The sequence below is a fragment of the Aplysia californica genome, unplaced genomic scaffold (assembly GCF_000002075.1).
Source record: "Aplysia californica isolate F4 #8 unplaced genomic scaffold, AplCal3.0 scaffold01011, whole genome shotgun sequence".
Classification (NCBI taxonomy): domain Eukaryota; kingdom Metazoa; phylum Mollusca; class Gastropoda; order Aplysiida; family Aplysiidae; genus Aplysia; species Aplysia californica.
Window position 1 is genome coordinate 8409 of NW_004798281.1, and position 12482 is coordinate 20890.

The 12482-nt window shown below is 42.0% G+C and overlaps 1 protein-coding gene across 1 annotated transcript in view; it reads left to right on the forward strand.

Annotated features, from left to right (window-relative positions):
- LOC101862983 overlaps positions 1 to 7640 on the forward strand; it is a gene marked incomplete in the record, with an annotated part of 11204 nt that extends 3564 nt beyond the window's left edge. Inside the window, 2 exon segments of the mRNA XM_013089663.2 lie at positions 1476 to 1662; positions 2733 to 7640. Coding sequence (XP_012945117.1) covers positions 1476 to 1662; positions 2733 to 3991 — 1446 coding nt within the window.
- Between the last annotated feature and the right edge of the window lie 4842 nt (positions 7641 to 12482).

Consider the following 12482-nt stretch of genomic DNA (forward strand, 5'->3'; position numbering starts at 1 on the left):
AGAGGGAGGGGTGTTGTGTGTGTAAGGGGAGGTGGGGGGGTCGGGGTCAAATCTCAGACATACGTAGCCTTAAATGATGACGAAGTCAAGTGTGGGTGGTTGGAGGGTGCCACTGGTAGGCCCTCTTACTTGTATAATTTCCCTCTGTAGGTTCTGTCTGTCTTGCCTTCTTTTCCCAGCACTAAAGACCCACTGTTGTGTCAATGTTCTTCTCTTTTCTGGAACAAGAAATAGACTGAAAAGCTCCACTTTTCCAAATATGGGTGGTTGGCGGGCGCTCTGGGGCGGTTTACTCCGTTTTTTCCAATCAAACATCTATCGTCCTTATCTCACCTCCTTCTTTTTTTATGTTTGTTACTCTCTTGTAACACCTCTAATCTTCTGGCGCTCATATTATATGACCTTATGCAGTTGCAAGAGCTGTAAAACCTTTACTAAAACAAAATAATCTTCAACACTTATAAGACATATTCGTGGTGCAAGTGCTGTAAAACTCTTACTAAAACTTAAGAAGAGGTACTTACTCGTGTTGCAAGTGCTGTAAAACTCGTACTGTAACCAAAGAAAAAGTGCTTAATTGATTAGTGTTTTGCAAGTGCTGTAAAATTGTTACTAAAACTAAAGAAAAGATGCCTATATAATATTGTTGCAAGTGCAGTCAAACTACCGACTTTAATGTTTTACACAAACTAACACAATATTCAGACATTAAAGAGACTCGACGAAAGTATTATTAATGTTGTAGAAATTTGAAAGATCTGTTCTCTATTGTTGATCCCAACAGAATCCTTGATTTTACAAAGATAAAATGCAAATGTTATTTTAGTCAAATGAAAATTGCTGCTGTTTTTAGGATTAAAATTTGTACAAAAAATGTTGAACCATTTAGACTAATCATGGACCAAAACAAAACCATGCTGTGAACCATCGTGAATGCAATCAACTTGTATTTCGTGCGCTCATAATAATGACCTTATGCAGTTGTGAGCGCCGTAAAACTCTTTCTACCCCTCTGGGCAGTGCCACTGACTGAAGTCTCTTTAGGCCATTCCCAAAGGGGGAACATTCCTCGTTCTAGTGCACAGTAGAATTGTAAATGGGCTGATCTAGCAATGTCTTACTCATAACTGTGCCTGAACTACAATGGGGAACTGCTGCTTTTTCTTTCCTAATCCTTACTATCGTCATTTTACCTCTACTTCTTTTGTATGCTTGTCACACTCTTGTGACCCGCTATTTCCGGGGTACCTTGATAGTCGAAGCAGACCTTGTGCTGTCGAAGCTAGAGAGGTGAGCAGAGTAAGTCTGATTCCCTGTAAGGACTTCTCTGTTGACACCCACCCCTTGGCGCTCATATGACCTTATGCAGTTGCGAGTGCCGTAAAACCCTCTACTATAATAATTTTAAAGAACCCAAACTCTTACTTAACTAAAAACTCGTACTAAAACTAAAGTAAACCACTTTTCCGTGCCAGGTGATTCCCCTCCGGGACAGCAAGGACTCCAGTGGTTGTACCCTGTGGAATGAGACAGGCGAGGCGTTCTACGTGTGTCTAGGGGAGAGAATCTTCCGTTCCTCCGTCCCTCGCACCTGGTTCTTCGCCATCAGCCGCTGCGACCAGGAGGGACCGCTCAACCTCAACTACGTCTTCAACATCACCGGTGAGTAATAAGATAAGATAAGATACATCTTTGTCCAGATCCTGGCACATTAGTTTGGTGTTTCACCACGCGTACACACACACACGCGCGCGCGCACGCACGCACGCACGCACGCACGCACGCACACACGCACGCACGCTCACACACACACACACACACACACACACACACACATACACACACACACACACACACATACACACAAACACACACACACACACACACACACGCAAGTTTACAGTCACATGCATAATATAAATGAACAGTAATATAAACAATAAAAATCTTTAGCTAGATACACACCCTCATTTATGGCAATGCGGCAGCCAGTATTTTCACGACACGTGGAAAGAAATTCTACGCACATTTTAACGACCTGTCGTGGAAAAAAAGGCTATGCGTATTTTCTCGACATGCCGAAGACATACCAGTTCTTACCGCAGAGGTTTAGAAGACCTATTAGCTAAAATACAAATTTTTTTGGGTAGATCTAGATCTAGATCTAATTTCAGATTTTGGACCTGTTGTACCGCCATTCCGATTAAGGTTTTAAAACTACCGGATTTGCGATGGGTCCCGAGAGTGGTTCCAATTTTCCCTTGCGAAAGTCGTAGCCTACATCCCGAAATTCTGTACTTGCCGCATCATCATCTACGCCGCAACATGTGTTTTTAAAAAAATTGAAGAGTGAGAAAGAGGGCACTTGCCTTTCTAGCTTCTCGTGCGGTAGATCTGGAATCTAACTCGGCAGTAAGTTGTAGGCCTTTTTGCGCGTACTCAACCAGTGTCTTCATTGCTTGTATGGTATTTCATACCATCCCCCCCCCCTTTCCTCTCCTCAACATTTTTAAAAACTCTGTGGGTGGTTGGAGGGTGCCACTGGTAGGCCGTACTTCTTTACTTTCCTTCTGTTGTTTCTTGCGTGATAGAGAGTTTCGGTAATGTATCCAGCTTACTCATATAAATATAATGGTAGAAAGTTTCAGTGAAATATTCCCGTTCATTATATAATGGTACTTCCTACCCTTCCCTCCCCCTCCTCACCGTTCCTCTCTCCAACATTTCTCCAGGCTTCTACGGGGAGTGTGAAGACGACCCCCTAGCCCCTTCCTCCGGATGGAACTCGTACGTTGGCTTCCTGGATGAGGACCAGGAGTCCTCCTCTAGCGAGGACGTATACCGCTATCTCTCCATCTCTCTCGGCATCGTGGCTGGGCTGGCGCTGATCGCCGCAGCCGTTTTCTTCGGCCTCTGGTTCATGGGTCTGCGCAACGCGGCCAAGAGCAAAGGGAGCTCAGTGACGTCGTCTCAAGCCACGATGACGCAGGACGACATCTTCTACGTGAACCCGTCGCTTTCGGACCAAGGCCAGGCGGAGTATAGTCAGAGCGGTTCGGAGAATTACTACGAGGTCATCCCAGAGAGGCGGAGCTACGAGAGCATCAACACGGGCCTGTCCAACGGCGGGATGCACTTGCGGCAGCTGAGGGCGGGCCACGCGGCCGCATTAGGCCACCACGGCCATCACGGTCACCACGGGCACCACCCGCACCACGCCCACCTGGCCCACCAGCCGAAGGACGTGGGCGGCCTGCGCAGCGTGCACTACCCCGTGTTCGAGGACTACCCACCCCCGCCCTACCAGCCACCCAAACTGATGGGGATGGGGAAGCATGCCGCGTTAGGCCACGCCCCCGGACACGCCCACACCCTGTCGTTGCCCAGTGGGAGTCAACGCCAGCGCCCGGCTTTGGTCCACCACGCCTACCACTCTAGCCTGGTGCCCACCTCCGCCGCTCTAGGCCACCCGGGCCTCAGCACCAGCACCAGCGGCAGTGGGCTTGTGGGCGTGGCTAACAGCAGTGGGGCGGGGCCTAGCAGCAGCCAGGGAGGAGGAGGCGGACCTTCAGGCATCATGAGCTTCAACAACAGCGGCCCGAGCTGTAGTGGCGTGGGCAACAGCAGCAGCATCGGCAACAACAGTGGACTCGGCAACAGCATGATGATCAACAGCAGCGGCAACGGACTCCTCCTATCGGGCAACTCCAGCGGCATGGGGATCCAGAGCTCCGCCCCTCAAAGCCTGGCCACTTTTGTCGGAGGAGGAGGGGGCGGGATTTCCGCCAACCCCGGCGTGTCTGGGGGCGGGATCAACATGACGTCTCTCGTCAATCACCAGCGCATGGGAAGTGCCAACGCCCACTCCTTGGCCAATAGCAGCATGCCATCCAGCTCTACTGGTGGTATCTCCTCCTTCGCAGCGGTCATGAGCTCCGCCCCCTCTCATGTGCCTGCCCCGGCTCCCGGCCAATCAGAAACCAGCGCATGAAGGTTAGGCCATGGCGTCATGCTCGAAGACGTCATTGCTGGCCAATCAGAGACCATTCTTTGATCAGGTGACTACACAGTGGCTGGCCAGTCAGAGACTGTTCTTTGATCACATGACCCCTGCACTCGGCCAATCAGAGGCTGTTATTTGATCATATGATTCCTGCAATCAACCGATCAGAGGCTGTTATTTGATCACATGATCCCTGCAATCAGCCAATCAGAGGGTGTTGTTTGATCACATGACGCCTGCAGTCGACCTATCAGAGTGCGTTCTTTGATCATATGACCCCTGCAGTCGGCCGATCAGAGGGATTTGTTTGATCACATGACCTATACACTCGACCAATCAGAGGGCGTTCTTTGATCCTGTGACCCCTGCACTCAGCCAATCAGAAGTTGTTTGGTTGATGTTTGATCACATAACCCATACGACTAACCAATCAGAAGTCATCGTTTGATCACGCAAGTGAAGCATCCGGCCAATTAGAGGCCATTATTCGATTATACAAACATGCAACAACGGCAAGCTCCGATTGGCTCTGATTTTATCTCGTCTCTTGTCGAGGTCTCTTCGTCGAAAAGGGGGAAGGAGGGGAAAACGCCACTACCACAACTACACCACCGCCATCATCACTACTACCATAACACCATAACCACCACTACCACAGCCACTGAGTGGAAACATTTCTCCCGTGACAATGAATGCGACTAAGATTTGTTCTCTTCTACGGATGTACTAAGTGCAAGGAGTATAAAAAATCGAACTCGGAACAGCACTTGTAGAAGTGCATTATTTCATAGATCTGATGGAACTGAACCTCACACCACATTCGCAGAAGTGCATTATTTCATAGATCTGATGTAAATGAACCCCAAACCACGCAAGTGAATGAAAGTGCATCGTCTCCTAGAGCTACAGGAATAAAATTCTGAAAACTGCTCGTAGAAGTGCGTCATTTCATAGATCTGTAGGAACCGAACTTCAAACAGTGCAAAGAGAAGTAAGTGCATCATTTCATAGATATATAGGAACCGAACTCTGAACAGCGCAGTTAGAAGTGCATCGTTTCATAGATCTTCGGGAATCCAACCTCGAATGGCCCACATATACAAGTACATCTTCTATTGTGTGTGTGTGTGTGTGTGTGTTCTCTTTGCAACATCTCTCAAATTTGTTAATGTCCACATTTCGGGACTGTGAATGTAAGTGCAGTTGGTGAGACATTGATTGACGAGCTGTGCAGGGGATCTTGGTTTGAATCCCAAGTGGTGTGTTCTGGAGCTGGACCTAAGTTGTTGTTTCAGAAGATTTCACGAATTATGTCTGGCTTCCTTGCTTACAGCTTGTCACATTTAATTTCTCAACACAGAGGTTCTGCGGCTCTCGCTGCCTAAATTGTGTCAAAAAGGCTGTAAAACTCAGTGAAGAGGAAAACATAAACGAGCTTTGAATTTGATTCTGACTGATACAACCCACAGTCGGTCAAAAGGTGGATGGTGTAGCGTAGTTGATGGTTAGTTTCATCATCAACTACACGTGTTCAAATCCCTGAGAGGTCAAGAATGTTCTCCTTTCTTTTTTTCTTGGATTATGATGTGCGTGCCCCAGCCCAGTGGACTTCTGACAGGGATCAAGACGCTCTGTGTCCAAGATTATCTAGGTCGTGTTGTCGTGCAGGGCGCTTATTATATAGTTCATCAAAGAACGAATTTCAAGAGACACCTCCTTCATATAAGATGTACGGCATCTAAAATGTCACATAAGATACAGTATCTAAAACATGATATAAGGTACAGTATCTAAAACATCATGTAAGATGCAATATCTGAGACTTCATACATGAGATGCTGTATCTAAAACATCACAAGATACAGTATCTAAAACGTCTCAAGATACAGTATCTAAAAGTTCTCATAAGATTTAGATACAGTATCTTAAAGATCATGTAAGATATAGTATCTAAGATATCACACATATATAAGATGCAGTATCTGAAGTATCAAATGAGATACAGTATCCAAAAACTCCAAAACGGCAAGAGACTGCCAATGACCAATTATAACTTGTCGTCGTATCATCGGAGAATTGATCATCATCACTCACCATGGAATTACTTTTTTTTTCTCTGTCTTTTTTTTTTCTCTTCTTTTTTTTTTTGCCATTCCATTTGATCCATTCACTTATTCACAGAACTCATTTCTCAGAGCAGACTTCATAACCTGAGTACCAGCTTGAACTGTTGGTGTAGTGGGTAGGCACTTACTTAACCGTTGCATGCAGGAGAGCCGAGTTTGATTCCCACGTGGGGAGAATTAATTTTTATAGAGAGTATCTTTGGTCTTTCTTCTTCTGGGATGCTGTATGTATCATCTTTCTCAGCTCGGGTTGAGCCTGACTGGCAGTGCGGTAGCCCGCCTCCTAAATGACGCACATGTATACGCATTTTTAATAATTTATGAGAACTTCATTTTGCACTACTGGGAGATCATAATTATTTATAATTTCTTCAAGTTCCTTTAGCAATTTCCATCAGTCTGGCTATTCCACCCAGCTTTAAATTATAGTTTTGTGTAGCGAGCTTCTGTTAACTTAAACTCTTATTATTAAACTCAACTCAGAGCTCAATTTGAAATGGTGTTCAGTGTCCACATTGTTTGCTGGTCTAGATCTGTGACATAAAGTGTGGGTGGTTGGCGGGTATTATAATCGTCCTTGTGTGTGGATAAGATATGATTCTCGTTTGTGTACTATAGACAATGGTCTAATGATCCTTGTGTGTGAATATGACAGGTGGTCGTATGATGAATTTTGTAAGTGTGCAGTTGATACCGGGTTAAGCATCCTCGTGTGTGAATAAGACAGGGGGTCATACAATGGAACTTAAGTGTACAAAAGACACTGGTCTAATCATCCTTGTGTGTGAATAAGTCAGGAGGTCATACAATGCACTTTGCAAGTTTACAATAGACAGTGGTTTAATGATCCTTGTTTGTGAATAAAAACACAGGGGTCATAATATTATGAACTTTGTAAGTTTACAAAATAGGAAATGGTCTAATGATCCTTGCTTGTGAATAAGACATGAGGTCATTATTATGATGGTGACCCTTATAAGTGTCTCATAGACAATTGTCTGATGGTCCTCGTGTTTGTATAAACATAACGCTGTAATAATCCATGTTTGTGTATAAAGATACTGTGCTTATGATCTTTGTCAGTGTATAAAAGATGGCAGTCTAATGATTTTTATATATGGTATAATATATATATTATTTTCACAAAATGGCGTATGGCGGAGTCTTACATCCAGCGATGGACATGTACAAAACAAAATGTGGTCCACTTATCCAACTATGGACATGTAACAAAACAAAATAAGGTCCACTTTTTATCCAAGCATGGATATATACAGAAAAACAAAATGTGGTCCAGTTATGGGACATCCAGAGATGAGACAGAGGTTTAACCCTTTGGCAATGTTTTTTTTTTTCTTACTTCTTTCTTTCTCTTGAATTTTACTGAGCTAATGCTATTCTCTGGTATGTGAAAGTCATTCATAATGAAGTCAAAAGCCTACCTCCATGATTTAAGCTGCGTTTAATGAGGGTTAAAAATTTGGACATAAACAAAATTACAACCCCCCCCCAAAAAAAAACCCAAAAAAATTTTTTTTTTACAGGATTATGAATTAAGTGCAAGTAAAGGAAAATTTAATTTGTAGAAAATATGTGGTTTCCATATTTTGTATCCCTTTTTTTTTTTGGGGGGGGGGGGGGGGGGAGGAGGGTAGTTGCCTTTTGTAATGATAATGTGATAGGCCTGTGCAGTTTTGTGACACTCTTGATGAGTTGCAACACATACACATGTCTATTATTGTGTTAGAATCTTGACATGACAGATACACACGTATGTCCTGTTAATTATGCTAATGTAGCTTCTGTCTCCGCTTTCACGATGTGACATTCCTTACTTTGTGACGTGGCCGTTCTGTGGAAGTTTTTCTTCAAGTTGTCATCTTGATGGCAACTAGCGTCTGTGGTGTAGCGGTTAAGAGCTTATGTCATGTTGCAAGTGCTGTAAAACTCTTACTAACTAAACCTAAACTAAGAGCTTCGCTGTCGCATGCAGGAGACCCTGGTTCGATTTCCGAGTGGGTAGAACATTTTTAATACTGTTTCGAGTAACTCGAGTTTTTCATTTTCTACTGGGATGTTGTACCCCTCTCAGGCCGTGTTGGCTGTGACTGGCAGGGTTGGAAGCCCGCCTCCTAAAAGATTTAAATTGTGTTGATGAGGGCGTAAAAACACGTACATTCATTATCTTATAAATTTATGTCTCTGATTTTTGGGATGTTGTGTCCCTGTTGGTCAGAGATGGCCAAACCTAATAGTGTTGATAGGGGCGTTTAAACCCATACCATTTCACAATTTTTTTAGAGATGACCAGCTCAACTGTTTAGTGTTTCTGTCTGTCTTTTCGTGAAAGGTTTGATCGAAAGGACCAATTGTTATGTCTCAATTAGCATCTGCGCATTAGTACCGAATGAGCTAACAATGTGCACAGTGATGTGTCCAGTTTTAACTACATTCTAAAACAGCTGTACAAAAGGTCTGCATGACTTATAAATTGACATGTCTTTTAACCTCTCTACTTTTCAATTCAAATTTTTATTCACTTAAAAAGATGTATTCATATTTCATCATGATCTGTTTTACTGTAAATGTATAATTTTTGAATCGCTGTGCTGTAATTGGGCACGATCTTTGCTGGAAAACAAAACAGTCGTGTGTGTGTGTGTGTCATCATCATCATCTAACTGCTGGCTCAGCGCCACTGTGAGTCAGGCTACAGACAATGTCAAGTCTCAGAAAATTGTTGTCTCTTTTTTGTTGTTGTTTGTTGGTTTTTCTTATTTTCTCCCAATGACCCTCTAGCATATTTTTTTCTGCTTTTTTTTACACTGTTCAGCAAAAACTTGTTTTCTCTAGCATGGTTTTCTCATCCAATGTCAATTAATTTTTGTTTCTGTTGTTGAAAATGAATGGTACTGCTCGTAGTTCAGAAGAACAAGGAGATCAAAGAAGGTCAGGTCAAGCAAATACGGAAAGTGTCTTGTTAATGATATAATGGCGCTCATTTATAACCTTATGCAGTTGTGAGCGCCGTAAAACCTCTACAGAACAACATTGTTAATGATACGTATATAATTGGTTGGAAGATTTTTACCGAATAATGTACTACCTGGTAGGCCTACTACTAAAGTTTCAGTTGAATTGTATTAAAACAGTTTTAGTTTTTTATAAATCAAAAATGTAGTATCAAATCAGAAAGGAGAACTGACTTTTTTTTTTTGGAGTGAGAAACTGTATAATTACATTATACTGTTCATGGTTTAATCCCCCATCGACACAATTTAGAGAATTTAGTAGTAGGCAGCTGCTTCAACCCTGCATGTCAAGGCCAACTTGGGCCTGTAATCGTGAGATTGCGGGTTCGGTGGTAGTTCGAGCCTTGGCTCAGTCCAACGTTATAGTCTTTGTGGAAGTCACTTTTCACAAATTTCCTATTTGGCTCGGTCCATTTGAGGGTGGACTTTGGAGGTCCCTCCTCTTAAATTTACCTAAATAGTGTTGATAGGGGGCGTAAACCTATGCCATAAATCACATTTCACAGAATATTCAACAACATTTTATCCATTCAGATATTCACAATTTATAACATCGTCAGTATGATTGCCACCATTTGTGCTGCAAAGATTCATGAGCTTGATTAAAGTTAACAAGATTCATCGTGTGAAACCAATACATTAACTCCACACTGTCGTCATTTCTACCCACTTCATGAGGTCTCCTTGTATCCTGACTTGAAATACACCCTCTTATTTCATGGGATCCCCCCTTTGTTTTGTCAACTCATGAAATTGTTCATCATGTAATTTCGCTACCCCAGAATTACAAAGTTCTATTTGCTCAGTTCCTAAATTTGAGAAATTTGATGTTTTTTTTATATATAGAATCTATATTTTTTTATTTTTTTTTAAATTAAAAAAAAAATTATTTAAATTTTTAAAATTATTTTTTTAAAAATAGTTTCGCAACATGTCAAGCTTTTTCAAATGAAATTTTTTGAACGTCTTTATAGTGACCCCGAATAAAGTTTATCTGCTCAGTTCCTAATTTTGAGAAATTTGATGTTAAATATAATATATATTTTGAGTTTCACAACATGTCAAGCTTTTTCGAATGAAGTTCTTTGAATATCTTTATAATGACTCCGAATAATTTTTTCTTACGATTTTAGAGTAGATAGAGCATAATTTGGTTTCTGACCTTGGTAAATGATCTTAGTAACTCAAAACGGTTAAGAATGTCGGCTAGAACTTTGTAATTTAAAGGTAGCGATTTGCCAATATCCTCTTGATGAATATATTATACTGAAAGAACACGTTTACAGTTTTAACTCTCACGTTTTTGTGACTGACCGCAATTTGATCTAGATCTGATCTATGTTTGTTCCTTGTCTCAAGTTATGTCTTACACCTGTTTCCTATCGTGATTTCTTTTGTTTCATTTTTCTGCTCAATCTGTATATATATCTCTCTCTATATATATATATAAATTCTATGCTTTAAACCTTGTGAGTAATTCTATCTCTCAGACGTTGTGATATTAACCCTTTCGTTGCCTCGCCTCTGATAGTATTACGTAAGCAAGCTGTTAAGGTGAACTAAGTCCAAAAAGCAACATCTTATAGGAGGGAGAGAAAAAACACCCTGTCATTCTTTAAGCAATTATAATAATTAATTATTACCAACATTATGAGTTTTTAAAACAAACTTTTTTTCCTTTTTCAATTTGAGCTTTTAGAATTTGAATTCCGACAGGCTATTTTTTTTTTTTTAGCACGCATGCAACTGATGCCACAGATTCAGAAACTGCAACAAAAAATAATTAAACATTTTGGGCCTAGTACTCGTACATTTTACCAGCAGGCTGAAATAAGATTGGCTCGTATTTGTTAAGACTATGGGACTGGTCTGTTTGGACCGGCCGGTCTGTGGTCTAGTAGTTCAGCACTTAGCCATCGCTCACTGGAGACCTGAGTTCAATTCCCAATGTAGTAGGAGAAAAATGTGTAGATCTATCGAGTATCTGATCTGGGTGTTTCTGCTGGGACGTTGAATCCCTCCCAGCTTGGGTTGACCTTGGTGTGCAAGATTGAAGCCTGCCTCCTCGGTGATCTAAATTGTGTCGATGGGGGGCGTAAAACTGAAGCACAGATGCATGATGCATTGACTTAAGGTGTGGGCCGTGAAAGGGTTAGTATTACAGGTCTGTATGTTATCATATCAAAGATACTACGCCACTGCATGTGGTGCACTTTCTTCTTTTTTTTTTCTTTCTTTCTTTCTTTCTTTCTTTCTTTCTTAAAAAACAAAACAAAAACATTTTAAAGCAAAATTCCATCAATTTAGTGAGCTTTGCCTTTCAGCGCTTTGCTGTGACGTCACTGGTCGTCGTCGTCAGCGTCTGAGCCAATCAGATTAACGCTTTCTTTTCCACGTGTCTTGTGAGCCAATCAGAGTTCAACTCTTTCTTTTCTCACATGTCTAGTGTCTGCTGCTTTACCGTGACATCACTGGTCGTTGTCGTTAGCCTCTGAGCCAATCAGATGGACGCTTTTTTTTTTCTCACGTGTCTTGTAAGCCAATCAGATGAACGCTCTCTTTTCACGTATCTTGTGAGCCAATCAGAGAAACTCTTTTTTTGTCACGTGTCTCATGTCTTCTGCTTTAAAAACAGTGTCGGTTGGTTTGGTTGGCGCTTGTTTTTCTTCTTCTCTTGTCTTCGTATGTGTGCGTGTCTTTGTATATTTTTTTGTGTACAAATTTTTATCAACATTCCCGCGATGTGAATAAATTATAACCCAGGTGTTGCATATAATATTATTATTATATATATATATAGTATAAAAATGATGTGTCTGTGCTGTTCGTTACACTTACAATTCGCATCATTATCATCGAGATCATCATCATCATCATTTTCATCGTCATCGTCATCATGTGCAACAAAATGGCATATTTGGCGCTGCGCATCGATCGAAATAAATTCAAGTTTGTATGTCATGTCAGATTTTTATATGTTTTATTTTTGTTGAATGTCGTTTGGTGAGGAGGTGTGTTGTTTGGAGAGAGAGAGAGAGAGAGAGAGAGCGAGGGAGAGGGAGAGAGAGAGGAGGTGGTGGGTGGCAGGCACAACAGACAGGTACACAGAAAGAGAGAATAAGGAGACAGGCAGAGAGAAACACACACACCACACACACACACACGCACACACATACACACTCACCACACGCTTACACACGCACACCACACCACACACACACCGCACCACACACACACCGCACCACACACACACACACACTCACACATACACATACACACGCACACCACACACACACTCACACATGATACACACGCACACAA